This window comes from Stenella coeruleoalba (genome assembly GCF_951394435.1).
Source record: "Stenella coeruleoalba genome assembly, chromosome: 4".
NCBI classification, from domain to species: domain Eukaryota; kingdom Metazoa; phylum Chordata; class Mammalia; order Artiodactyla; family Delphinidae; genus Stenella; species Stenella coeruleoalba.
In genome coordinates this window covers 114,574,618-114,599,885 of record NC_137149.1, presented here as the reverse complement: position 1 = coordinate 114,599,885, position 25,268 = coordinate 114,574,618, and the positions used below count along the sequence as shown (strand labels likewise).

Here is a 25,268-nt window from a genome sequence, read left to right as displayed (position 1 = left end):
GATATGGAAGCAAATCAGCATGTTCCATTTATCATAAAAAGTGTAGATTATCCGTTGATGTAATATGATGTGAAAATGGCTTTGACTCTTTCCTACTTACTAAATCATTTAAGGATAAGTCTGAATGTGTCTTATTTGAATTAGAAAGATCATTACTTGCTTTTTAACCTGAATATTTTAAAAATCCCTTTGAGATATCTTTAGATATCATCTAAAGCAATCTAAATTGCTTTAGAACTTGGCACATTGAGCTTCATTCAGATTTTAGAAGGTAAATGAGTTTTAAAAAGAGAACATGCTGCAGTGAAAGTAGAGAATGAACTGTCCAATTGCAACTTAAATTTTATATCTGCAACTATTCACAATCTTAGGTTCGTTTGCCGCTGTTGCCGGTTGATTTTCTTATGGGTGTTGTGGCAAAAGAACAGATTGTCAAACAAAATCTAAAATGTAGAGATTTATTGGATGAAGCAAGAAATTACCACCTTCACTTGAGTAGCAGAGCAGTACCTGACTTTGAATACTCCATTCGGACTACCCCAAGGAAACATACTGCTGGTAATTAAATTACTCATTTTATCAACTCTGCTCTAAGGAATTTTGTTGTATTTGAGGGTTGGTTATGTTTGCCGAAACCTAATTGTAAGATAATTAGTATCTGATTGTCTTAAAGTAATAATTGGCAAGTAAGGTTATATATGAATTCTTACTGTGCATGATTTCAGATAGTTTTACCAATAAGCCAATTTTTTAAAAAGCTGTAACAAGACTTATACACTCTGGAGAGCCTGCTGAAATATCTTTTCTTTGGGGGTCTTTTTGATTCTTCTAGGCAGAATTAGATCCTCTGTCATTTTTGCTTAAATGACACTTGCTTTTCACATCTTACTATGTTGCATTGAAATTTATTTGGCATGTTTTGAGCCCTTCAGAGACAGGTAGGTATCTTAATAACTTTGTATCCCTGGTACCAAACATGGAGCTTAACACATACTGCATATTTAAATGTTTATTTTTGCATTTTATCACATCAAAAGAAAGGTACTTAATACATCTAATGTTAATAGTATAACAGACCACATTAAACTCTTAGAATATAAAGCTCTTATACTTGAGGAGGCATGCATTTTCGCCTTTATTTGCCATAATTTACAGACTTTCATGTTTTCCCAAGAAAATAGTTTTATGTTCACTTATGTTACTCTTTAAAAAGAATATATTTGTGGGATAAGGGAGAATAAATGTGGTCAGTGAATTCTGGAATCAGTACTCTGAACACAGACTTCCTGTACATCTGCTGTGACCTAATGTGGTTATTAAAAAAAGAGATCCGTGGAATAGCCTAAAAACAACAAAAGGCAGTACATGGTAATGAATAGTGGGACTTTATCTAGATAGTATAAAGAAAATTTGAATGTTGTAGATCTGCCTATGAAGAAGTAGTTCTTCTAAATAGTTTAACATGAAAAGGATGGCTTATTTTTCTTTTATAGGTTGGTTTCAAGTATTAAATTTTTGAAGTGTAGATTTTTTTAGTTGTGAATCCTGTTTTAAGAAGTCAAGGTATTTAATTCTTCAGATTCAGACTTGAATTCAAAGATTTTGGCAGTCTAGGTTATATGCCAAATGTATTAGACCCTCATATACATGATCTCTTACATGATTGCAAGAACTTTATGAAGTAGGTTTCAGTGAAGGATTTGATCCTTATTGTGAGAAAGGTGGTGTTATTCCATTTTATGGATGAGGAAGCTAAGAATCAGAGTGAAAGGATGCCCAAGGCTACACAGAACAGTGGAGAAAGGATTTGTGTCGTGATCTTTTTACTTCATTTTAATTTTTTTCCTTCCATGTCATGTCCCTAGGTGACCTATGTAGCTGAAATATTAGGGTCCACTTAAATAAAATCTAATCAATAATTGGGATTACATTCTGGGATTATAATTCCAGCTGTGCCATAAAACATCTGTAATTTGGGGCAGATTTCTTAATCTCTGAAGGCTTCAGTTTATAAATAATTTTGACTGCAGGATGTTTAAAATCTCTTTCAACCTTAATTATTTCATTTAATTTAATTCTTTAATTCTTTTTAATTTTCAACTTTAATTCAACTTTCAACTTTAATTCTTTCATTTAATTTAATTCTTAAATTTAATTCTTTAATTCTTTTTAATTCTTTCAACTTTAATTCTCTGACTTAAAACATTGAATTGGTTGGAAAAGATAGCACAGGCAGTTCTGGTCATTCATGTATGTAGTCATTCAGCAAACATATATTAAGTGCCTACTATGTGCCGGGTTCTGGGTTAGGCATTAGAAATGCAAACACACAAATAGACTACAGCCGTTCCTATTTTGAGAGAACTTTCAGTCTGATCTAGGGAAATAGACATATGAATAAGTAAATACCATAAAGTATTAAAGGTACTTTGATATAATCAAAAGGTGTAGTGGGAAGCAAAAAGAGTGGTTATTTTTACTTTGGAAGGGACAGAGGTTTTATAGGGAAAATAACCCCCAGTCTTAGTTTTGAATAATAAATAGATGTTTTTCTGGGTGCCAGTTAGAGAAAAGGGTATTCAGTTTATTTTACATTTATTGAATGTTTAGTACACGCCAGGCACTGTACTCGTCTTTATTAGTGCATAAACGCTTAACACACTATCTTAATCTCGCTTAGACTCTGGTGACAGATATCAGCATAATAGATCATTTCAATACTGTATGTTACATGAATGAGAGTTACCAAAAGTTGTTACCAGAACATTGAGGATGATCACTATATGGGTGATGCAGGAGCTTAAACATTAAAGGAAAGACAGGGAGAAAATCGCGTTGGACAATGCAAGGCCTTTATGCTCTACTAAGGCTTTATCCTGTAGAGCAGTGGTTCTCATAGTGTGAAGCAAGTGGTGGCCTCTTGACCAGCAGCATGACCATTCACTTGGGAAGTTTTTAAAAATTCAAAATTTTGGACCTACCCCAAACCAACTGAATCAAACTCTTGGTGGGGGAGGGGTCAGGCCCAGCAATCTGTGTTTTATAAAATAGCTCCTCTGGTGATTCTGAATCAGAATAAAGGTTTTTTTTTTTCCTTTTTTTTAATTTGGCTGAGTCGGGTCTTATTTGTAGCACACGGGATCTTTGTTGAGGCATACAGGATCTTTTAGTTGCAGCATGTGGGATCTAGTTCCCTGACCAGGGTTCGAACCCAGGCCCCCTGCATTGGGAGCATGGGGTCTTAACCACTGCGCCACCAGGGAAGTCCCCAGAATAAAGTTTTGATTTGTTAAGAAAAATTGTGGTAAAACACATACACCATAAAAATCACCATTTTAACCATTTTTAAATGTACAATTTAGTGGCATTCAGTAAAATTTTTAAGAACTACTGATACAGGTAATGAAAAGCTGTTGAAAGAGCCTTTTAATTAGATTATTCAGTTGACAGTCTGAAAGCAAAAGAGTACTAAGTGATAAGAGAGAACAAGATTTTGCAGTAATAGCTGATGAGGGCCTGAACTAACAGTGGCTGTGGGAATAGCGAGGGAGAGAAAGGATACCTCAGGGAAGGACGAAGGTCTTTAGGTGGGTGAGGAAGGGAGATCTTTTATGATGGGTTTGAGGTGCCTCTGGGACATCAAGTGGAAATGTGGCTTAGAAGTGTAGATTGGAAGGCATTATGATACAGATGGAATTTTAAGTAAAGAGATTGAACTTTTCCTGTGTAAGCATGAAGTATGTGAGAAGTAGGCTGAGAATGAAACAGAAAACAGAAAAGAGAGAAATGATTGGAGACAAAAGGAGACTTTGATATTATGGAAATCAAGAGTTAAGGAGTTTCCAAAAAAACTAGGGTGATCAGTATATCAAATGTTGTAATTGTATTCAGTCAGAAATTAACTTTATGAGTTTGTTGGATTTTGTCATGACCTTACTAGCAAGAGCAATTTTTCAGGGTGGGTGAGGAACTCAACCGTATTATAGTGGAATGTTAACAAGCTGAGATAACTGATGTATTCTATTCTTTGAAAAGTTCAAATGAGGGGGAAGAAAAGAAAATTAGATTTTTAGTGGTATAATGACGTTAAATGCTATCCAAATAATTTTTTTTTCCTGTTAATCAAAATTTTGAGTTCGTAAGTTTTTTTCCACACTTATTTATCTTTTTTTTTTTTTTTTGGTTAGGGGGAATTTCCTGGCAGTCCAGTGGTTAGAACTCCATTCTCTCACTGCCATGGGCCTGGGTTCAATTCCTGGTCAGGGAACTAACATCCCACAAGCCGTGTGGTATGGCCAAAAAATAAAAAATAAAAATAAAATTAGCTGTAAAAAAAAAAAAAAAAAGGGGGAGCTGTGATTTTAACCTCTATTTTGTGGCTTTACCTTTAGGTGTGCTATTTTGTGTAGGTGGTCGCGGTGGATCGGGTGACCCCTTTCGCAGTATCGAATGCTATTCTATCAACAAAAACAGTTGGTTCTTTGGACCAGAAATGAACAGTCGAAGGCGACATGTGGGTGTAATCTCAGTGGAAGGTGGGTCTGCTTTTGTGTTAAATCACATCGTGTCACCACAATGGTCTTTTAAATATTTGAACTTTGAGAATTTCTTTCTATAAGAAAATTCCTACATTATAAAATATGTTTCAATATATCAGGTTATTTGGTGAATGTTTACTTGTTTTATGCCCATAGATGCTCAGTGTACAATCTCTTGCATATGGATGCTTAACAGGAGATGAGTATTAAGGAAAAGGGAGTTAAACTATTCTGAGTTATATTTACAAAATAACCAAACTAAAGAAAAATATTTATTGAACACAAATAATAAATATATATTAACTTTTTTCTATACCTAATTATTATTATTGAAATGAGGTTTTTTACCTGGTTACTAAAAATGAATTAATTGCAGAACCATGGATAAATTGTTAGGAGAATTAAAAAGTCACTTTTCTTCCAGTTATAGAAGTATAAATGCTTTGGGGAGAAATAAGAAAACATATTTTAATAAAAAACAAAAATCATCTGTAACCCAGACACCTAAATAGTCACAGTTACCATTTTGGTATGTTAATAGTTCCAATTTTTATTTGTTTCATTTAGAAAAGTTTTGATATATTAAGAGTTTTATATTTTCTTTATACAAGAGCATTTTTTCATTTTATTAAACATTCTTTGCAAGGATGATTAGTGATTTCATCTACTAAGTAATAAAAAGTTGGGAAACCTAAGGGCAGGATAATGTTTGAACATTTAAATAACTTGTAAAACAGCGTGTTTCAGGTATTTTATTAAGCAGAAGCTTACATTTATTTTCATTTGACTACTGAAGTGACTTGATCATAATGTTGAACAGAAGAATATTTGTTGAAAGTTAATTGTGCTATTTTAATTATATATTGATTATATATAAATTTATTTACTTGGAAACAAATGAAAATACTTCTTTACTTTACAGGTAAAGTGTATGCAGTGGGTGGACATGATGGAAATGAACATTTAGGTAGTATGGAGATGTTTGATCCTCTCAATAATAAATGGATGATGAAGGCATCAATGAACACAAAGAGGTAGATGAGCATGGACATTTATTTTGATTTGTTGGTGGAAAATAAAGAAAGCTTCCTATAACTGAAAGGGCTAATTTTTTACTCTACATTTTTAGAAACTTTAAATACCTTCCTAAACACATTTTGTGAAAGCATCCAATGTGATGCTTCGTTATAACTTTCAAAATTTTCCTGAGAATTAAGAATAGAATCATGTCTTCGAGTATGATAATGATTGTCATAGTTTTGACTCATACCTGAGCATTTATTTAAATTTTTATTTTGAAATAATTTAAAATATTCAGAAAAGTTTCAAAAATAGTTGCGTTCCTATGTACTAGTGGTGCTCAACTGAAGATAATTTTGCACATGGGGATACATTGACATCTAGTTTTCTATTCTTGATTAATTTAACATAGTATTTTTAACTGAGTTTTCTTGTGTGTTAGAAGTACGAAAACTTAGATGGAAATGTGAAGAGAGTTCGGCTGAAAAGAGATTTTTGGCCTTTTTTTCACTCATGAGGAGAAAGAATCTTAGTGGGGAAAACCTAGCCTTAAAATACACTACTTATCTATAAATGACATTTTAATACTTTAGTAGGGCTTGATTTATGCTACATGGTAACTACAAACAGTTTAAATTCTAACACATGAATTAAAATAGGGGAGAAAATCCTTAAGTACATTTTTAATCTTTATACTCTTGCCTCCTTATCATGCTAAGCTGGTTTTTAGCTGAGAATTGAGTGAAACTTGTCTAACAAAATAGCAGTTGAATTTCTTTAATCTTCTAAAATATACCCTGAGCACTACAATAGCTTTCCAACTGTATAAAAAATAATAGAACTGCATTTATTTTCTCATGTTATTTGTTTTTATAATTTGTATCCCCCCAAATCATTGTTTCAGTGTGTATTCCAAAATAATATTCATATGTTAAATACCTGGTTTTCTGTTTTTCCCCCTTTTTCTTTTTCATCTTTTCACTAAAATGGATACTGATGTTTGTTCAAGGTATGGTTTTATTGAAACCCATTATCCTAACAGAGCATCTCTAGGGGTTGATTTATTTATTCAGCAAATACTGGTTAAATGCCCATTACAGGATATACCAAGTGCTGAAGATACAGCAATAAATAAGACAGCCATAGAGCTTACATTCTAAAAGGCAAGACAGAAATAAAGACATAATTACAAGGGTAATAATGCTAGCACTAGCGTAAGTAAAGAATGCTTGAGAGTGGAGTCCCATTTAACCTAAGGTCTGAAGGAACAAAAGAATTTAGACTCATTAAGTGGTGGGTGGTGGGTGGTGTAAGGTTGGTGGATGGAAAGAGATGAAGAGCCTTTGAAAATCTGGAGATGAATGAGAGCTGAGAGCATGAAAGAAGTCCCATGTGGCTGACAGATCAAAGGGGATAGTGTCAACAGACAGCTGAAATAGCAGGCAAAAAATAAGGGCCTTTCAAGTTTGCCAAGATTTTTTAATCTGGTGCGCTTTGAAATACACACACATTTTTTTTTTGATAGTAGGGGAGTGATAGAATCAGATTTCTCTTTTCAAAGATCCTCTGCTATGAAATGGAGAATGTATTTGAGGAAGACCAGAGTGAAAACAGTCTGGGAAACCAAAAGGGTTATTGTAATATTTTTAGTCGAAGAAATAACGGTGGCTTGGACTAAAGTGGAAGAAGTTGAGATAGAGGAAAGAGGACATATTTGAGAGAGTTCAGAAGTGTACAGTCAACAAGAGTTTATAATAATTAGATGTGGGAGGTAAAAAGAACAATAAGGAAGAGGCTAAGATGATCCTTAAGTTTCTGGCTTAAACAACTGGATATGGATAGTGGTGTGACTTTCTGCATTAGGAAGAGCAAGACGGTGTACAGGATCAAGTTTTTGTTTGTCTTCTAATGGGTATATTAGTTTTCTCTTGCTGTGTAACCAATTATGACAAACTTAGAAGCTTAGAACAACATCCATTAATTAGTTCACAGTTCCACAGGTCAGAAGTCCAGGAACTGTAACTGAGTTTTCCACTTAGGCTCCACAAGACCAAAATCAAGGTGTAAGCTGTAGGCTCTAATGGAGGCTCTGGGGAAGAAACTACTTCCAAGGTCATTTAGGTTATTGATAGAATGCAGTTCTTTGTGATTGAAGGACTGAGTTTCTTGTTTTTACTGGCTGTAGGCCAGGGGTCACTCTCAGCTCCTAGAAGCCATTCTGAGGTCCTTTCCAAGTGCTCCCCTCAATCTTCAAACTAGCAGCGACTTGTAGAATCCACCACGTTCTTTGAGTTTCTGACCTGTCTTCTGCTACCAGCTGGAGAAACCTCTCTGCTTTTATAGGGCTTACGTGGTTAGATTAAGCTCATTCAGGTAATCTCCACTTTGCCATGTAACGTAGTATAATCATAGGAGTAAAACCAGAGGGTGAATATTGTGGAGGAAGACATCTTAAAATCTGCCTAGCACAAGGAGGTAGACAGTAAGTTTCACTTAGATTAAAGTTAAGGTTGAAGATCCAGACACACAGATTTGAAGTAGAAGCTGTATATATATCTGGAAATACATATTAGAGTTATAAATCTATGGAAAGAATGAAATTGCCTACAGAGAGAGTATAGGGTGATAAGAGGCCTTAGGGAACTTCATAATTCAGTGACAGCATAGAGAAGAAGGCACTGGTAAAGGAAGCTGAAAAGTACCAGCCAGAGATGTAATGGAGGAGGAAACTCAAACATGTGATGCCACAAAAATCAAGAGAGTTTTGAGGAGTAAGAAATAATCAATAGTGTCTTATGGTCTTGTGATTTAGGGGGTGGAGGGAGGGGGGAATTATATGGTATACTCACTTCTGCCACGATATAACACTTGTATATTCTAGAGTGTACACGCATGTGTTCACCTACACCTGAAAGTTTTTATAACCACAGTATTTTGTAAGTCATTGCTTTATACTCAAGGGAAAAGAAGTTAAGGACACAAAATGAATGACAACATTATCCTTAAGAATTCTTTCCTAGGATACTCTTTTGGTAAACTGAGAGTTATAATCTCAGTAGAGCAGCAGTTCTCTCCAGAAATAATAGTAGCTAATACACAGCACTGAATATGGGCTAATCACTGTTCTTGGTGCATTACCTATATTGACAAATTAATATCAGTTGTGTCTACTGCTTTCTCAAATGGGTGACAGATGAAGAAGCAAGGTAGTAAAGGTTTAAGCAATACACATTATCCAAAGTATATACCAGGTCAGTGACAGATAAATTTTAGAATCGTTCAACTTTTGATTGCTGCAGTGTGTTTTTTAAGAAATTGATATAATTTTTTTTTCAGTCACCATTATGATGAATTAGCTTTTAACATGGGCTAAGTCTCTTCTGTTCCAAGATAAATAGATGCCCTTCAGAAGTTAAGCAATGTTATATAAAGCTTGTAATATAAAATTGATGTTCTTTTGTGTGATGTAATGAAACACTGCAGCAAAATGTGCTCTGCAATTATGTGAATTTAGTAATGAGATTGACTTCTGACCTCTGTAGCAGACCATCTCTGTCAATTCATCAGTCTCTTAATTATGCAACTGAGTGTTTTACTAACTGAATGTTTTGGACTCCATTTATAGTATTTTGTTGGGTTTTCCTTTATTATTTCATTTAAGTTTAAAGTAACCTGTGTAGGCTATGCATTATAAAACTCCAGAGGGCACTGTTCACATACACTTGCACAATTTGGCAACCCTGTAGCCATCTATTCAGAAACTTTGATAAACCTAAAAATAACGGGAAAAAGCCACATTGACATTTAATGTGATAAATGGGTACATTAGCAAAATTATTTTGCTACCTTTTTTCTGGAAACAAATGGAATGCTGAAGTGTCTTTTATTGTTTTTGCAGGCGAGGAATTGCCTTGGCCTCCTTGGGAGGCCCAATTTATGCAATTGGAGGGTTAGATGACAACACTTGCTTCAACGATGTTGAGAGATACGACATAGAATCTGATCAGTGGAGTACAGTGGCACCAATGAATACTCCCCGAGGAGGAGTTGGCTCTGTGGCTCTTGTGGTAAGTTATGTTGCAGCTTGCTCACTGGATTGCATTGCATCACATACCTAACCAAATAAGGAAAGGTCTGATGTATTCATATTTCCAGTATGCAGATATTGATTACACACCAGATTATTATATGAAATACTGCTTTCTTGCACATTCTGGTCTACCATTAGGACAGCATGTAAATCAATTCAAAATCTAATGTCTTGTGTTTTTTTTTTCTTTCTTTATTTAGAACCATGTTTATGCAGTAGGTGGCAATGATGGAGTAGCTTCTCTATCTAGTGTGGAGAGGTATGATCCACATCTCGATAAATGGATAGAAGTTAAAGAAATGGGTCAGCGAAGAGCAGGCAATGGAGTTAGTGAGCTCCATGGTTGCTTATATGTTGTTGGTGAGTGGATATTTCTCTAGTTTAATTTTTTACAGGACATACAATGATAGTGTCAGTGACACAAATTTACATTGCATTTAGGCCCAAGTGGAATCAGTCCTAAGATTTGCTTTTGAATTCTTAAGATTCATATTCAAGCTTCTTTGTTTACATCTTCATCTTTCATGTTTAAAACTCTACCTCTGTATTTTTACTTTACTTTTCTTGTCTTCATTTCAAGGGAATTGTGTTGACTAAGCAAACCAATAGGTATTTCATATGCATGATGGCAGTTAGTGTCTCTGTATTGCTTTTTGACCTACTGTATAATAGAGTTGGAGGAGAATAGCCAAAGCAATCTTGAGAAAGAAAAATGGAGGAAAAACGGAGCTGGAGGAATCAGGCTCCTGGACTTCAAACTATACTACAAAGCTACAGTAATCATGACAGTATGGTACTGGCACAAAAATAGAAATACAGATCAATGGAACAGAATAGAAAGCCCAGAGATAAATCTACACACATATGGTCACCTTATCTTTGATAAAGGAGGCAAGAATGTACAGTGGAGAAAAGACAGCCTCTTCAATAAGCGGTGCTGGGAAAACTGGACAGCTACATGTAAAAGAATGAAATTAGAACACTCCCTAACACCATACACAAAAATAAATTCAAAATGGATTAAAGGCCTAAATGTAAGGCCAGACACTATTAAACTCTTAGAGGGAAACATAGGCAGAACACTCCATGACATAAACCACAGCATGATCCTTTTTGACCCACCTCCTAGAGAAATGGAAATAAAAGCAAAAATAAACAAATGAGACCTAATGAAACTTTAAAGCTTTTGCACAGCAAAGGAAACCATAAACAAGACGGAAAGACAACCCTCAGAATGTGAGAAAATATTTGCAAATGAAGCAACTGACAAAGGATTAATCTCCAAAATTTACAAGCAGCTCATGCGGCCCAATCTCAAAAAAACAAACAACCCAATCAAAAAGTGGGCAGAAGACCTGAATAGACATTTCTCCAAAGAAGATATACAGATTGCCAACAAACACATGAAAGAATGCTCAACGTCATTAATCATTAGAGAAATGCAAATCAAAACTACAATGAGATATCATCTCACACCGGTCAGAATGGCCATCATCAAAACATCTACAAACAATAAATGCTGGAGAGGGTGTGGAGAAAAGGGAACCCTCATACACTGTTGGTGGGAATGTAAATTGATACAGCCACTATGGAGAACAGTATGGAGGTTCCTTAAAGAACTAAAAATAGAACTACCATATGACCCAGCAATCCCACTCCTGGGCGTATGCCCTGAGAAAACCATAATTCAAAAAGAATCATGTACCACAGTGTTCATTGCAGCTCTATTTAAAATAGCCAGGACATGGAAGCAACCTAAGTGTCCATCATTGGATGAATGGATAAAGAAGATGTGGCATATATATACAATGGAATATTACCCAGCCATAAAAAGGAACAAAATTGAGTTATTTGTAGTGAGGTGGATGGACCTAGAGTCTGTCATACAGAGTGAAGTAAGAGAAAAAGAAATACCGTATGCTAACACATATATGTGGAATCTAAGGAAAAAAAAAAAAAGGTCATGAAGAACCTAGGGTCAAGACGGGAATAAAGACACACACCTACTAGAGAATGGACTTGATACGGGGAGGGGGAAGGGTAAGCTGTGACAAAGTGAGAGTGTGGCATGGGCGTATATACACTACGAAACGTAAAATAGCTAGCTAGTGGGAAGTAGCCGCATAGCACAGGGAGATCAGCTCTGTGCGTTGTGACCACCTGGAGGGGTGGGATAGGGAGGGTGGGAGGGAGGGAGATGCAAGAGGGAAGTGATATGGGAACATATGCATAGGTATAACTGATTCACTTTGTTATAAAGCAGAAACTAACACACCATTGTAAAGCAATTATACTCCAATAAAGATGTTAAAAAAAAACTTAAAAGAGTTCTTGATAAGAGAGTGGGATATTGTTAGCACTTAAACATCTACAAGTAATAGAAGTAATACTGAGTATTTCAGTGCTTATGTGTATTGAATAAGAGAAATAACATAATTTTTTACCTTTTCAGTCTAGCCCAATCATCACAGCAGCTCTTTGAGGTAGTGAGAGACTGAGAGACTGAATAATATAGTCACAGGCCTAAATAAGTTGACAAGGCTGGAATTTGAAGCAGGGTCTGTGAGAACCCAGAGTTCTTACACTTACACCATTGCTACCTCTCTCAGCTCCCTATCTAGCACAGGCATTGACATATGTTATATCTCAACAGGAGTATCATTGTTGCTGTTACTTGTTAAATCTTCTGGGCACTTATAGTAGAACAGACATGGTAAAAATAAGACTGACTCACGTAGAACCTTAAAATAAAAACCCTCTTGGTCATTCAAGTTCTACTTAAAACAGGTACAACTGATTTGAATAAGAAAACTTTGAAGGTAACTGTATGTACAGGAAGCTAATTGCATCCTCCCTTTTCTGTTCCTCTGCTTTGAGTTCTTTGTTCAAAATTTATATGCATTAGCTAGGGAAATGATAGGGAGCCCATGAAAAAGAGGGCCATGAAAAATATAACTACCCTGTATTAAAAACTTAATCTCTTCTACATTAGCATTAGCAATAATTGAAAGTAGAGCCTTTGTTACAGTGAAAAAATGTTTTTTATCATGGTTGTGGTGGTGATAACACTATTACATTTGTTAAAAGTCACTGAATTATGAGCTAAGATCAGTGAATTTTATTTTATTTTTTAATTAATTAATTCTTGGCTGCGTTGATTCTTTGTTGCTGTGCACGGGCTTTCGCTAGTTGTGTCTAGCGGGGGCTACTCTTTGTTGTGGTGCGTGGGCTTCTCAGTGCTGTGGCTTCTTTTCTTGTGGAGCACAGGCTCTAGGCACATGGGCTTCAGTAGTTGTGGTGCATGGGCTCAGTAGTTGCGGCTCGCGGGCTCTACAGTGCAGGCTCAGTAGTTGTGACTCACGGGCTTAGTTGCTCCACGGCATGTGGGTTCTTCCCGGACCAGGGCTCGAACCTGTGTCCCCTGCTTTGGCAGGCGGATTCTTAACCACTGCACCACCAGGGAACTCCCGATCAGTGAATTTTACCTCAATTGATTTAATAAAATTAAACCCATTAGAGAAGTTAACTTTGTTTTTTTTTTTTAACCTGACCTTGTTTCTAAATAGACTGTCAGAATATCAACACTTCTGTCCTCAGGAAAATAGGCTTAATCATCAGGGAGACCTATTACTCATGTAGACTGAGGTGGAGCCTAAAAAGAGACACATATATTTTTAAAGGAAAGAGCACTGTTAAAATAGCAGTCTCTGTGTTTAACAATCAGGAACATAATAAGTAACATTGTTAAGATGATCTGTGGAGAGGACTGTCGTCATCTAGAATAGGGAGCATGAAGATGTAGTTTTGGCAAAAATTGGTAAGAATTCAGTCATAGTCCACCATCTCTGTAATTATGATTACGATTATAGTACTAAGGGAAACAGTTGGAAAACTTTGACATATTTAAATGAGTCAAGTGACTTAGTGTAGTTTATTCTCTTCTCAAGCCTTCTTACTGTTTAAAAATCTAATATATACATGTACACACAAAGAGAAGGAATCTCAGTACTTTCTTGCTTGCCTCTAGGAAGCTAAGGGAAAATTATATGAATGTCCGTGGGTTTTTTTTCTCCTAAATTATCTGCTTAAATATAGGGACTTTAGTTTTTCTCACTTTAAGATTTTTAATCCTAATATTGAGGAAAATACTATTTAAATTATCTTGAATTGTAGTAAATGTATAATAGGAGTTGGTAGTAGTGATAGATGTTGGGGTTTTCTAAAATGTTTTGAAAAGATTGGTTTGTAGAAGCTATTGAACTGAAATTTAATGGTTAATTTCTATGAAACATAATGCTATTTTAAAAATCTTTCTTTATATAGGTGGTTTTGATGATAATTCTCCTCTGAGTTCAGTTGAGCGGTATGATCCTCGAAGCAACAAGTGGGATTATGTAGCAGCCCTTACCACTCCCAGGGGTGGAGTGGGGATCGCAACAGTGATGGGCAAAATCTTTGCAGTTGGTGGTCATAATGGCAATGCATACTTAAATACAGTAGAAGCATTTGATCCAGTGCTGAATAGGTAATTTTTATTTCCTTTACACTTTAATGGGATCTTCCAGTAACAGATTATTCCGGAGTGCTAAAATGCTGCTACATGTAGTTAATAGAAAACTTTGGGGATAGCTTACTATCTTTCAAAACCAGTCCCATAATAGGGATTTTTTTGTTTTGTCTTTTGAGTAAAGTAAATCATGATTTGTTTTAAGATAACATCCTTTCTCCTCTATCTTTTCAGGTGGGAGCTTGTTGGATCTGTGTCTCACTGCAGAGCTGGAGCAGGTGTAGCTGTGTGTGCCTGTTTAACTAGCCAAATTCGAGATGTAGGTCATGGATCCAGTAATGTGGTTGACTGTATGTGACTTGAACTCCAGCCACCAACAATTTAATAACATCTGATAGGCAAGAAAGACTACCAGTATTTTGTAATGGCCACCTTTGAACAATTTTAACTACTACTAGAGTCTCATTTAAATGTAAACTGTTGTATTGTGACTAAGTGCAACTTTTGAAATGGTAGCTGAAACTACTAGTAATAAAGTTCATACTTCCCACTTTAACAAATAATGAAGTAGGGAAGGAAGACACTCTAACCTGAAACCATCTCTCCTCCAAAAAAAATGTGTTTAAAGGAGTGCCAAAACCTTGAAATTCCTTTTTTTAAAAAGTGTGTATGAATCAAAATGTAAAATGAAGTCATTTGCTGAGCTTTTGCCTAAAGGTGTTAACCTTAGGCAGTGGATTTTTCCTAGAGGGGAGATTGGAACCTATTCATCAACACAAGGATATCAGGACACATAACAGACCTGCTCCATTTGAAGATCTTTTCTACTTGGTGCTGATGAATTTATGCCTTGCTTTTTCTAGGTGTTGAGTTTTCAATTCCTTGGCTATTACAGAAATAGGAAAAATGTTTCATCTTTCTGAGTGCCCTTTAGTTGTGTTTTCAGAAGCTTATAGGAATGCTGTGGGAAGCCCTTAATTTCAGTTTGAATTGCTAGGACACCAAAAGATCTAACTGAACTAATTCCCTCTGAACGAATCTGCAGTTTTATTTTTTCATTGCATGCCGAAAGGATTTGTTTCATAATCAAAAATTGAACCAGAGGGGATATTAGAGGAGAAGGCTTTAAAGTCGACATTATTCTAGTGCCCATTTGAGAGCCTTGAGAGGGAATGGTGTCCATTACATGACTCCCTAATGAGGAGACTCCAAAAATATGTTTAACACTCTTCTTTGATTTAGTCATTTCATTTTGAACCCAAGATTTATTATCTTTCTATTTTGTTATTTGCCACCATCATAGTTTTTCTAAACTGTACAGAGTCTGGATTTATTTATTTTCAGTAAATGAATGCATTTTTACAAAAACCCTTTATAGATTGTAGTTGAACTGTTGAATACTTCAAGTCCATCATTACCAATAAAAGATATTGTAAAAACAGAAAGATTGAAACTGTTTTTCCTGTTATATTTAATTCTCTCCAGTATATTTATTGAACTTTAATTGAAAATATTTCTTTAGATTACTTTAAAGCCCAGGATATTGATATATCTACTGATCTAACAGCTCTTCATGGTTTTAGCAGCATTATAAAGTGGCTTATTTGTTATATGTGTATATTTTTATAAATATTTATGAAGAATATTAAAATATTATATTTTGTATTTGCAGTGCAAGTTTGGTACCTCTCTTTTAGGCCTTCCTAAATTTTCCTTTAGTCATGCCTTAGAATTTAGTATAGTTTACTGCTGTCAGTCATCTTGTTCACAAGGAAGCTGCGGCAGTGAAGAACACTACTCCGTCTGTCCAGCCCTGAAGGTCATTGCCTAGTAGCTGTGATGGTCCTTATTAAATGGCAACCTAGGCTTGTCAGTACAGTAAGGCAGAAGGCCACATTCCAAAAGCCAGTGCCTTGTATATATTAGATCAAAAAAATAAGAAGAAAAAATTGTAAGTGGGCTCAGCTAGCAGATAAAGGTCTATCGTGAAGCAGATTTAAATGTCCCAGTTTTTTGCTGTCAGCCTGTGGGCAAGTCCATAAGTCATTGCTGGATCTGAACCAGTGTTCTCTTGTACAATTGTAACCGTATTTCAGTCAATCCCAAAAGCATTTAACTCCGTAGCACTCAGTGGACTGGCTACAACTGGCTGGATGTGGAGGATAAGGCTCAAAACCTGGCTTCAGCTATTTCTTATGTCTAATGGAGTTCTTGTATTATAATGCTTGTCTAGGTATGGTTACTAGTGTGTTACATGTATTTTTGTGGGGGAGGGGATCTTTTATTCTTTCTAAGATCATTTAAAATGTTTTTTTCTTTAACATATTTCTGCCTTTGTCATGTGTATAGCATTTAGGAACATGAAGGTGTTACATTTCCATTACTGGTTTTATCTATACAGTAGTCATCTAACATTACTAAGTTGGTACCCTAGCTACCCATAAAATATGAACTACTCATAAGGGAAGTAAAGTGAAGTAAATGGAACATGTGGCTGGCTGTTACATCATGTGTGGGTAGTCAGAAGCACAGCCTTGAAGGACCTGACAATGGTTTGAAAAATTAATAGTAGAGTCAATATGCACCGTCTCTTTATTAGAAACATATTCTTTGAGATATGAAATGTGAATCAGGCTGAAGGAATCATGCAACTGAAAGGTGATTATATTCACAGGAACAGAAGGATGAAATATTCAAAGAAGATGGCTACTTAATTGTGAGGCCTGTCCCTTTAACCTCAGATGTTAAGATCACCTACCAAAAAGACATAAAGTAGAGCTAAAATTCTAAATTATAAATGGAAAAAAGAAAAAGTAAAAATTTGCATATTTCTTTGAAAAGTATTTCTAGTTGCTTCTGTGTGATTCTCCCGAATAGTTATTAAAGCCACTGCTTTTACTGTGTTGTACTGCCACTTTAAAAACAAATTACTTGATACTGTTTTTGACTAATTTCACTATATTCTGTGTAACTAATTTATTTTTAAATGTTTGAATAAACTGTGTACTCTAAGGAGTATTATTCATTCTCTTAATTCCTAAATGCATTTTAAACTTACAGTGCTGTTAAATGCCTAGATAAGAGATTGTTGAAATTGCAGAAACTACTCTTGCAAATGGTACACTTGAGTGTTTTGTTCCTTTTTTCTCCATGTCTTATATCATAGAAAATGCATTTAGAATCTTAATTCATGTCTTATTGGTTAAGAATGTTTTCTGTGGTTTCTTGTATCAGACTTCTAAAGAAATTATATTGGGGTGTCATTGACTCTGTCTCTTTTTCTCCTTTATGTGGAGTAAACAAGTGGCAATAAAACTTCTCTATAATATTTTCTTAAAACCATGTTTTAGTGTAGTAGTATTCCAGCAAATCAAAATAATAAATTATCATATATACTACCAAGTACTGAGATCAGAAAGTTGCTATTTATTGATTCAAAATATGTTGCATGTACCTATTATAAGTAGGAACTTCTTCCTATGTAGTGTTCATAACTTTGCTTTTCATTGTTTGATTGCTTTTATAGAATCTTTTCAAAACTATGTAATTGTTTATTCTTGATCCTTCAAATACAAAATTGATTTAGTAGTTGCTGGAATATTTTTCTCCTCAAAGAAAAGATCTTTATGTTTAACTGAAAATAGGAAGATTTTTGTTAACCTGCACAAAAATTAAAGGTTAAAGGCAACTGATTTGAGCAATTGTCTCTTCAGCAATTGTAGACTTGTACTATATAGAAATAAGATTCTTTATGCATTAAGATGTTGTCCTTCCAATTAGTAACCTCATGAAGCTATAATTATGTTTTTCTACTTGCCATTGCTAAAAACTTTTCTGAAACTTCTCTTTGAAAACAACCTGAACATCCATTTGTAAGTCATCCAAGAGAACTAGTCTCATCGTAGTTATATGTTAATTTGGACCAGAATCTTAATAATGGCCCTATGTAGTTTATTCATCAGACTTGATTCAAAATATTTTATGACTATCACAGGTTAAATCTACCCTCAAAGAATTAGGTTTTCCTCTACTGGAAAAAAAATTTTCAAAAGTAAACAGTTCCAATGGAAGATTTCTAAAATTACCCTGAGCAATAGTAACTTCAGTGAAAGAAGTCTATATCATCTTTAGAAAGTCAAATACTGTACGATTTCAGTTATATGTGGAATCTAAAAAAAACAAAACGCATGAACATAACAGAAACAGAGTTATAGATACAGAGAATAAACAGGTGGTTGCCAGAGAGGAGGATGGGGAGAGGGGAGAGAAATAGGTGAGGGAGATTATGAGGTACAGACTTCTAGTTGCAAAATACATGAGTCATAGGTATGAAAAAAAGGGGGGGTCTTTGAAAGGAAACTATTTAAATGCAAAAATTCTGGTGGTTTTTGTTTTAACAAGTCATTTTTCCATTATCTTATTGGTTGTGGCTGAATTTAGTCCATCTGAACCATAAGGAGTTTCTTAAATTTGGGTAGTAGTCATGGGGAGTATTAATAACTACAATTTGTTTAATGTATAGTCTTCACCAGTCGATTGATTGACTGATTGATTAATGGCTGTGTTGGGTCTTTATTGCTGTGCACAGGCTTTCTCTAGTTCTGGTGAGCGGCGGCTTCTCATTGCAGTGGCTTCTCTTGTTGAGGAGCACGGGCTCTAGGCGAGCGAGCTTCAGTAGTTGTGGCGCACGGGCTTAGTTGCTCCGCGGCATGTGGGATCTTCCCGGACCAGGGCTCAAACCCGTGTCCCCTGCATTGGCAGGCGGATTCTTAACCACTGTGCCACCAGGAAAGTCCCACCAGTCACTTTATAATAATCTTCTAATCTTTACAGTCCCAAGCCCCACAGCATGCGGGATCTTAGTTCCCTGATTAGGGTTTGAACCCGTGTGCCCTGCAGTGGAAGCATGGAGTCCTGACCACTGGACCACCAGAGAGTTAAAGATTAGATTCAAATACAATAACTTGTCCAAGATCCACAACTAATCACTGGTTGACCAATATTCTTTGTGACTGAAAAATTCCAGTGTTCTACCTAACCACCCATGCCTCTGCTTTCTCAAATATCTGTAGATCTATATTTAAGGAAAGGTGATTTCCTTTTTCATAGTTTCTTTGTAGCAGTATGAAAGTATTTATGGTCACCATTTCTCTTTTTTGGTCACTTTCCATTTATTGAGATATAATTGACATAAGTTTTAGGTGCGCAACGATTCAATACATGTATGTATTGTGAAATGGTCACCACAAGAATCCATCATTACACATAGTTACAGTTTTTTTTCTTGTGATGAGTTTTAAGATCTCTCTTAGCACTTTCAGATATGCAATACCGTTCTATTAACTATAGTCACAATGGTGTATGTTACATCCCCAGGACTTATTTATTTTATAACTGGAAATTTGTACCTTTTGACCTCCTTTACCTATTTCTCCCACCCGCTACATTGCCTCTGGTAACCACTGATCACTATATTTCTCTATGTAATATTTGATACATATACAAAAATATATGTAACATTGAAGTTATTAAGCACAGTAATAAAACACCTGTGTATTCACTCCCTAATTAAGAACTAGAACATTTCTGGTAGTATTGACTCTGCCTTTGTGTTCCTTCTCTATTCCAGTCCCCAGCCTCCCCTTCTCCCCAGAGGTGAGTACTGTCCTGAACCAATCATTCATTCCTTTGTTTTTATACAAATATACCAAAGCCACATATTGTTTACTTTTGTTGGTGAGCTTTATAAAATATAGTATTCTGTATGTAGTCTTAGTAATTTGATCTTTTCATTCAACAGGTTCATTTTTATAATTTATGTTGGGTATAGTTTTCCATATTTTTGCTTTTACAGTGCTAAAATGAACACTTGTATACAGTTTCTTGGTACACATGTGCAAGTTTCTTTAGAGTATAAACCTAAAAGCAGAGTTGGTTGTAAGACATATGCTTGATCAGCTTCATAACAGTTTTATAAGGTAATGTGAAATTATTTTCCAAAATTGTTGTGTGAGTTTACATTATGGTTTATTATTTACTTTCTATTGTAAGACCTGATTCTTACCAATCTGTTAGGTGTAAGATGATATTTTATTGTGGCTTTAATTTGCATTTTCTTGATTGTTGAGCTGAACATGTTTCCATGGTTATTAGTCTTTCCAGTTTCTCCTGTGAAATGCTTCTTGATGTCCTTTTTCCATTTTATCTATTTTTTTCTCATTTACATGAGTTCTTCATAATAGGATACTAATATTTCCATTTATTTTTATTGCACATATCTTCTAGTTTATGGCTTTTCACTTGGTTATTTTTTATTTTTATTTTTTTTGCGGTACGTGGGCCTCACTGCTGTGGCCTCTCCCGTTGCAGAGCACAGGCTCCGGACACGCAGGCTCAGCGGCCATGGCCCACGGGCCCAGCCGCTCCGCCGCATGTGGGATCTTCCCAGACCGGGGCACAAACCCGTGTCCCCTGCATCAGGAGGCGGACCCTCAACCAGTGCGCCACCAGGGAAGCCCTTCACTTTGTTTTTTGATAAAGAAAACTTCTTAACTTTAATGTATTCACATGTTCTTTTTTGTGTCTTAAGAAATTTATTGTCTATTCTGAAAGAAAATCTCTCATACATAGTCTTTAGTCCACCTGGAATTGATTTGTGTATGTGTGAGAGAGAAAAACTTTATTTTTTTACTGTGTGGATAGCCAGTTTTCTTCACACTGTTTAGTGACTAATCCATGCTTACCTCTGAACTTTATCTACATGGCCAATTTCCATGTAAGTAAACATCTGGGACTTTCTATTCTATTCCATTGGTCAGTCTGTCTAACCAAGAGCTGAGTGACACATAGGATGAATTACAAAGTATTCTCTCTTTTCTATTCTCTGAATTATTTAACATTGAAATAATCCATTTCTCAAATATTTAATAGAACTTACTTGTAAAACCACCTGAACCTACCACCTTTTGAGGAAAAATTAACTGCCAATTCAATATCTTATTGGTTATATGACCTTTTAGGATTTTTGTTTTAAGTCCATTTTGGTAAGATTTACTTTTTAAAATATCATTTGCTGGATCCCACAAGTTTTATTTGCACTGTTTTCATTAATGTTCACTTCTAAACATTTTGTAAATGTTCATTCCATGTTTTCTTTTGATCTGTGAGTTTAGAAGTATATTTGTAAATTACGAAGTATGTTTTTTTCTTTACTTTGGTCTGACCGTGATCTGTTGGACTCCACTTCATGGAAATGTATTGAGACCTGTTTTATTGCCTGTTATGTTAAAATTTGTTATTTGTGTATTCTTGAAAAGCCTGACTAATGTTGTAATGCAGTTTCTGTATTTGTACGTCATACCAAACTAGCTAATTGTGTTTTCAGGCTTCTACATATTGCTGTGTTTTTTTTTTTTGGTTGTTTGACCTATCAATAGACAGAAGTGTGTTGCCATTCCATATTGTGATTAGTTTTCTGTGTGTGTGTGTGTGTGTGTGTGTGTGTGTGTATGTTGAGGTTTTCTGATGTACATTTATGCTAATTTTAAAAAATTGAACGTTTTGTTTTTAGGTAGTGTATTTTCAGGTATGTATTTGATTCTGTCTGTTCATAGGGGCTTTATCCTGGACTGGAACTTGTATTGGTTAGTTTTGAAGAGTTCACGAGGCCCAGCCATTTCAGACCTGCCTCAGACCCTTTGTTCTCTCTTGCTATTGGAGAAGGCAGAAACACCTTCCAGTTTCAGTGCTGTTCTGGAGTTGGTCCTCCAAATATCTCAGTGAGTGCCTTTGGCTCTCTTGTGATTCACATACTGCTTGCTTCCCCCCTGCTCAGTTATTAATATTGTGCAGATCTTATATCTGCTCAAATTGTGGGGTTCCTGAAACACCTAGTTTGATTAGGATATTGTTTTAAAATTTTTGTTATCCTACTTACCCTGGCTGGTTTATGTTTTTGGAGGGGTGAGGATTAACTGGTCAGAAATTTTACCACAGTTGTCCAGGAAGTTTTTTTAAATGAAGGTTTTTTGTGTTTCCCCTCCACCTCCTTCTTTTAGCGGTTAACCTTGGAATTTTTATGGCGTAGTTAACAATCTAAAGTTAATCAGTGTGTTTAATGTCTTTCTGAACAATGAGGACCTTAGAACACTAAAATTCATCACCTTTCTTTCCAACCTTTGTTCAGTATTTCAGTTATTTCCCAACCCACATTTAAACATTATTAAATATTTATTTGGGTTTACTTTGATCGTATTTCTTTTGTGTATCTCAGACATTCCTTCTGAACTAATTTTTTGCTAAAGGATGTATTTCTAGAAGTTATATGAGGGAAATTCTGTTTAAATAATCTCAGTTTTGGTTCATCTGAAAAATGTCCTTATTTTACTGTCATTTTTAATTTTTTCAGCTTTATTGAAGTGTAATTGACAAAATTGTATATATTTTGATGATTTGACATATGCATATTGTTATGCAGGTTAATTAACACATCCATTACCTCACAGTTACCTACCTTTGTGTGTGTGGTGAGAACACTTAAGGTTTACACTCAGTAAATACATGTACTGTTATTCCTGATAGTTGTACTAGGATACAAGTCTAGTTGGTTTTCTCTTGGTGTTTTGAAGTTGTTATTCCACTGTCATCCGTTTTCCTTTGTACTTCAGTACAGCTGCAGTCTTTCCTTCCTACAGATCTCCTTTTTCTCTTCTGCTTTTTTTTTTTTTGCGGTACGCGGGCTTCTCACTGCTGTGGCCTCTCCGGTTGCGGAGCACAGGCTCCGGATGCGCAGGCTCAGCGGCCATGGCTCACGGGCCCAGCCGCTCCGTGGCATGTGGGATCTTCCCAGACCGGGGCACAAACCCGTGTCCCCTGCATCGGCAGGCGGACTCTCAACCACTGCGCCACCAGGGAAGCCCTCTCTTCTGCTTTTAAGATCTCATCTGTTCTGTAGTTTCACTATAATGTATCTAGATGTGTCTTTGTATTTGTCCTGCTAGTATACATTGTGCTTCTTATATTTGTGATGTGTATCTTTCTGATCTGAAAATTTATTTCATGGACTCTGTGAATATTACTTCTGTCCTCTTTTTCTGGGATTTGAAACTCTCTTCCTATTTACTAATTTTCACTTCGGCTCTGTGTAATCTTTTGTAAAGAACATTGAGTTTTTAATTTTAATTACTATGTTTTTCATTTCCAAAAGTCCTTTGTTCTTTTTTGTTTTTTGTTTTTGTTTTTTTGGCGGTATGTGGGCCTCACTGCTGTGGCCTCTCCCGTTGTGGAGCACAGGCTCCGGACGCGCAGGCTCAGCGGCCATGGCTCACGGGCCCAGCCGCTCCACGGCATGTGGGATCTTCCCAGACCGGGGCACGAACCCGTGTCCCCTGCATTGGCAGGTGGACTCTCAACCACTGCGCCACCAGGGAAGCCCTGTTCTTTTTTAGATATGCTTGGTAATTTTGATGGATTCTTATTCTTCTTTTTCTTTTGTTTGTATCTTTTTCTTTGGGCAGTTTATACATGTTTAATTCTATATCCTATGGCTGATAAATCCAGTATCTGAAGTCTTTTGGGGGTCTAAATCTGTTTATCGTCTCTGCAATTTTCCTTATGGTGCCATTCTTTCCTGTTTGGTGATTTTATTTTGTAAACGTACCCTTAACTGAAACTGTGGAAATCCAGAGGTTCCAAATTGGGCATGTTCTGAGAGGTTTTACATTTGCTCCTCTAGGCCAGGAACTGCCCCTGGGACTTTTTTTTTTTTAACGTCTTTATTGGAGTATAATTGCTTTACAATGTTGTGTTAGTTTCTGCTTTATAACAAAGTGAATCAGCTATACATATACATATATCCCCATTTCTCCTCCCTCTTGCGTCTCCCTCCCACCCTCCCTATCCCACCCCTCTAGGTGGTCACAAAAGCACGGAGCTGATCTCCCTGTGCTATGCGGCTGCTTCCCACTAGCTAGCTATTTTACATTTGGTTGTGTATATAAGTCCATGCTACTCTCTTACTTCGTCCCAGCTTACCCTTCCCCCTCCCCAGGTCCGCAAGTCCACCCTGGGTCATTTTTGCTCTGTTCTTGGCTCTTGGCCTAATGTGAGGTGCTCAGGTTCAGCTCCTCCCCTTACTGTGGGTTCAGTGGTCTCCCAGCGCTGATACTGGCATTTGTCCTTGGGGCAACTGTGGCTTTTCTGTTTACTTACACTCCTGCTCAGGTTCCCACTTACATATTGGCCTCGGCGGTTTCCCTGCTTTCCTGAGAAGCCAGTAAAGCAGTTAAAATTATGTTTATAATTTAAGAACTAACAGTAGTAGGAGAGCCCTTCAGACTATGTAGTCTTTCATAACCCCCACAAGCAAAAAGGTGCCACTACCATCTGTAGAGCGCCCAAAAGGGCATAGTTTTGTCTTAATTGATATTTACTTACCTTATATACTACTAGATCTCTCTAGTAAAACTTATTTGTTGAATATCTTTGTAGACCTTAACAGAAGAAGCTTTTTGGTCCCATGTATTTGTCATGCCTGAAGTTTTTTCTTACATTTAAACTGGGAGTTCATAATTCATAAAATGTAAGATTCCTTGGCATAGCTGTGTCTGTCACGTGGTGCCTCTTTGCTCTGAATGTCTCAAGTATCAGTTATTTTATATATACCACTCCCTTAGCACATTGATGTTATAAATTCCTTCATAAAGATGACTAAAGTACTGATGTAGATTCAGAAAATAACTGCATTCTGCCTGAAACTTTGCAACCTTTCTTTTGTTTAAAAAAAAAAAATGTTTCTGTTTTGGCCTTTGGCCAAAAGTTATAAAGGTCTTACCTGACCATAAATTCCCTGATTTCCTCCTATTCGTCTGCAAACAAGTATCTTTATTCTTGTCTGGAGACCAGAGTTCAGGACTGAGTGACACAGTGGCTATTTGTACTACATTCTAACACAGTTGTCTGGTTTTCCTCCTACTTGTTTTCATTTCTCAATCCCTGTTTTAATGCAGTACCGAATCAGTGTGTTTTCTTGGGAGTCAGCTTTATTGAATTATAATTCATATGATACAAATTGACCCACTGGGTTTATAATCCATGATTTAGTAAACTTAGAGTT

At 36.0% G+C, this 25,268-nt stretch overlaps 1 protein-coding gene across 7 annotated transcripts in view; it reads left to right on the top strand.

The window, feature by feature from the left end:
- The window catches only part of KLHL8 (kelch like family member 8), a 60,030-nt gene extending 42,480 nt beyond the window's left edge, over positions 1-17,550 (top strand). For 6 of the 7 annotated variants that reach the window (XM_079919261.1, XM_079919259.1, XM_079919258.1 and 3 more), the window contains 7 exons: positions 372-558; positions 4,392-4,535; positions 5,461-5,572; positions 9,457-9,625; positions 9,849-10,008; positions 13,972-14,173; positions 14,390-17,550. In XM_079919261.1, the coding sequence (XP_079775387.1) occupies positions 372-558; positions 4,392-4,535; positions 5,461-5,572; positions 9,457-9,625; positions 9,849-10,008; positions 13,972-14,173; positions 14,390-14,513 (1,098 nt within the window). In that variant the 3' untranslated portion in view covers positions 14,514-17,550. The remainder of the gene's footprint in view (positions 1-371; positions 559-4,391; positions 4,536-5,460; positions 5,573-9,456; positions 9,626-9,848; positions 10,009-13,971; positions 14,174-14,389) is intronic. The other variant, XM_079919264.1, reaches the window with a different exon arrangement.
- The last annotated feature ends 7,718 nt before the right edge of the window (positions 17,551-25,268 follow it).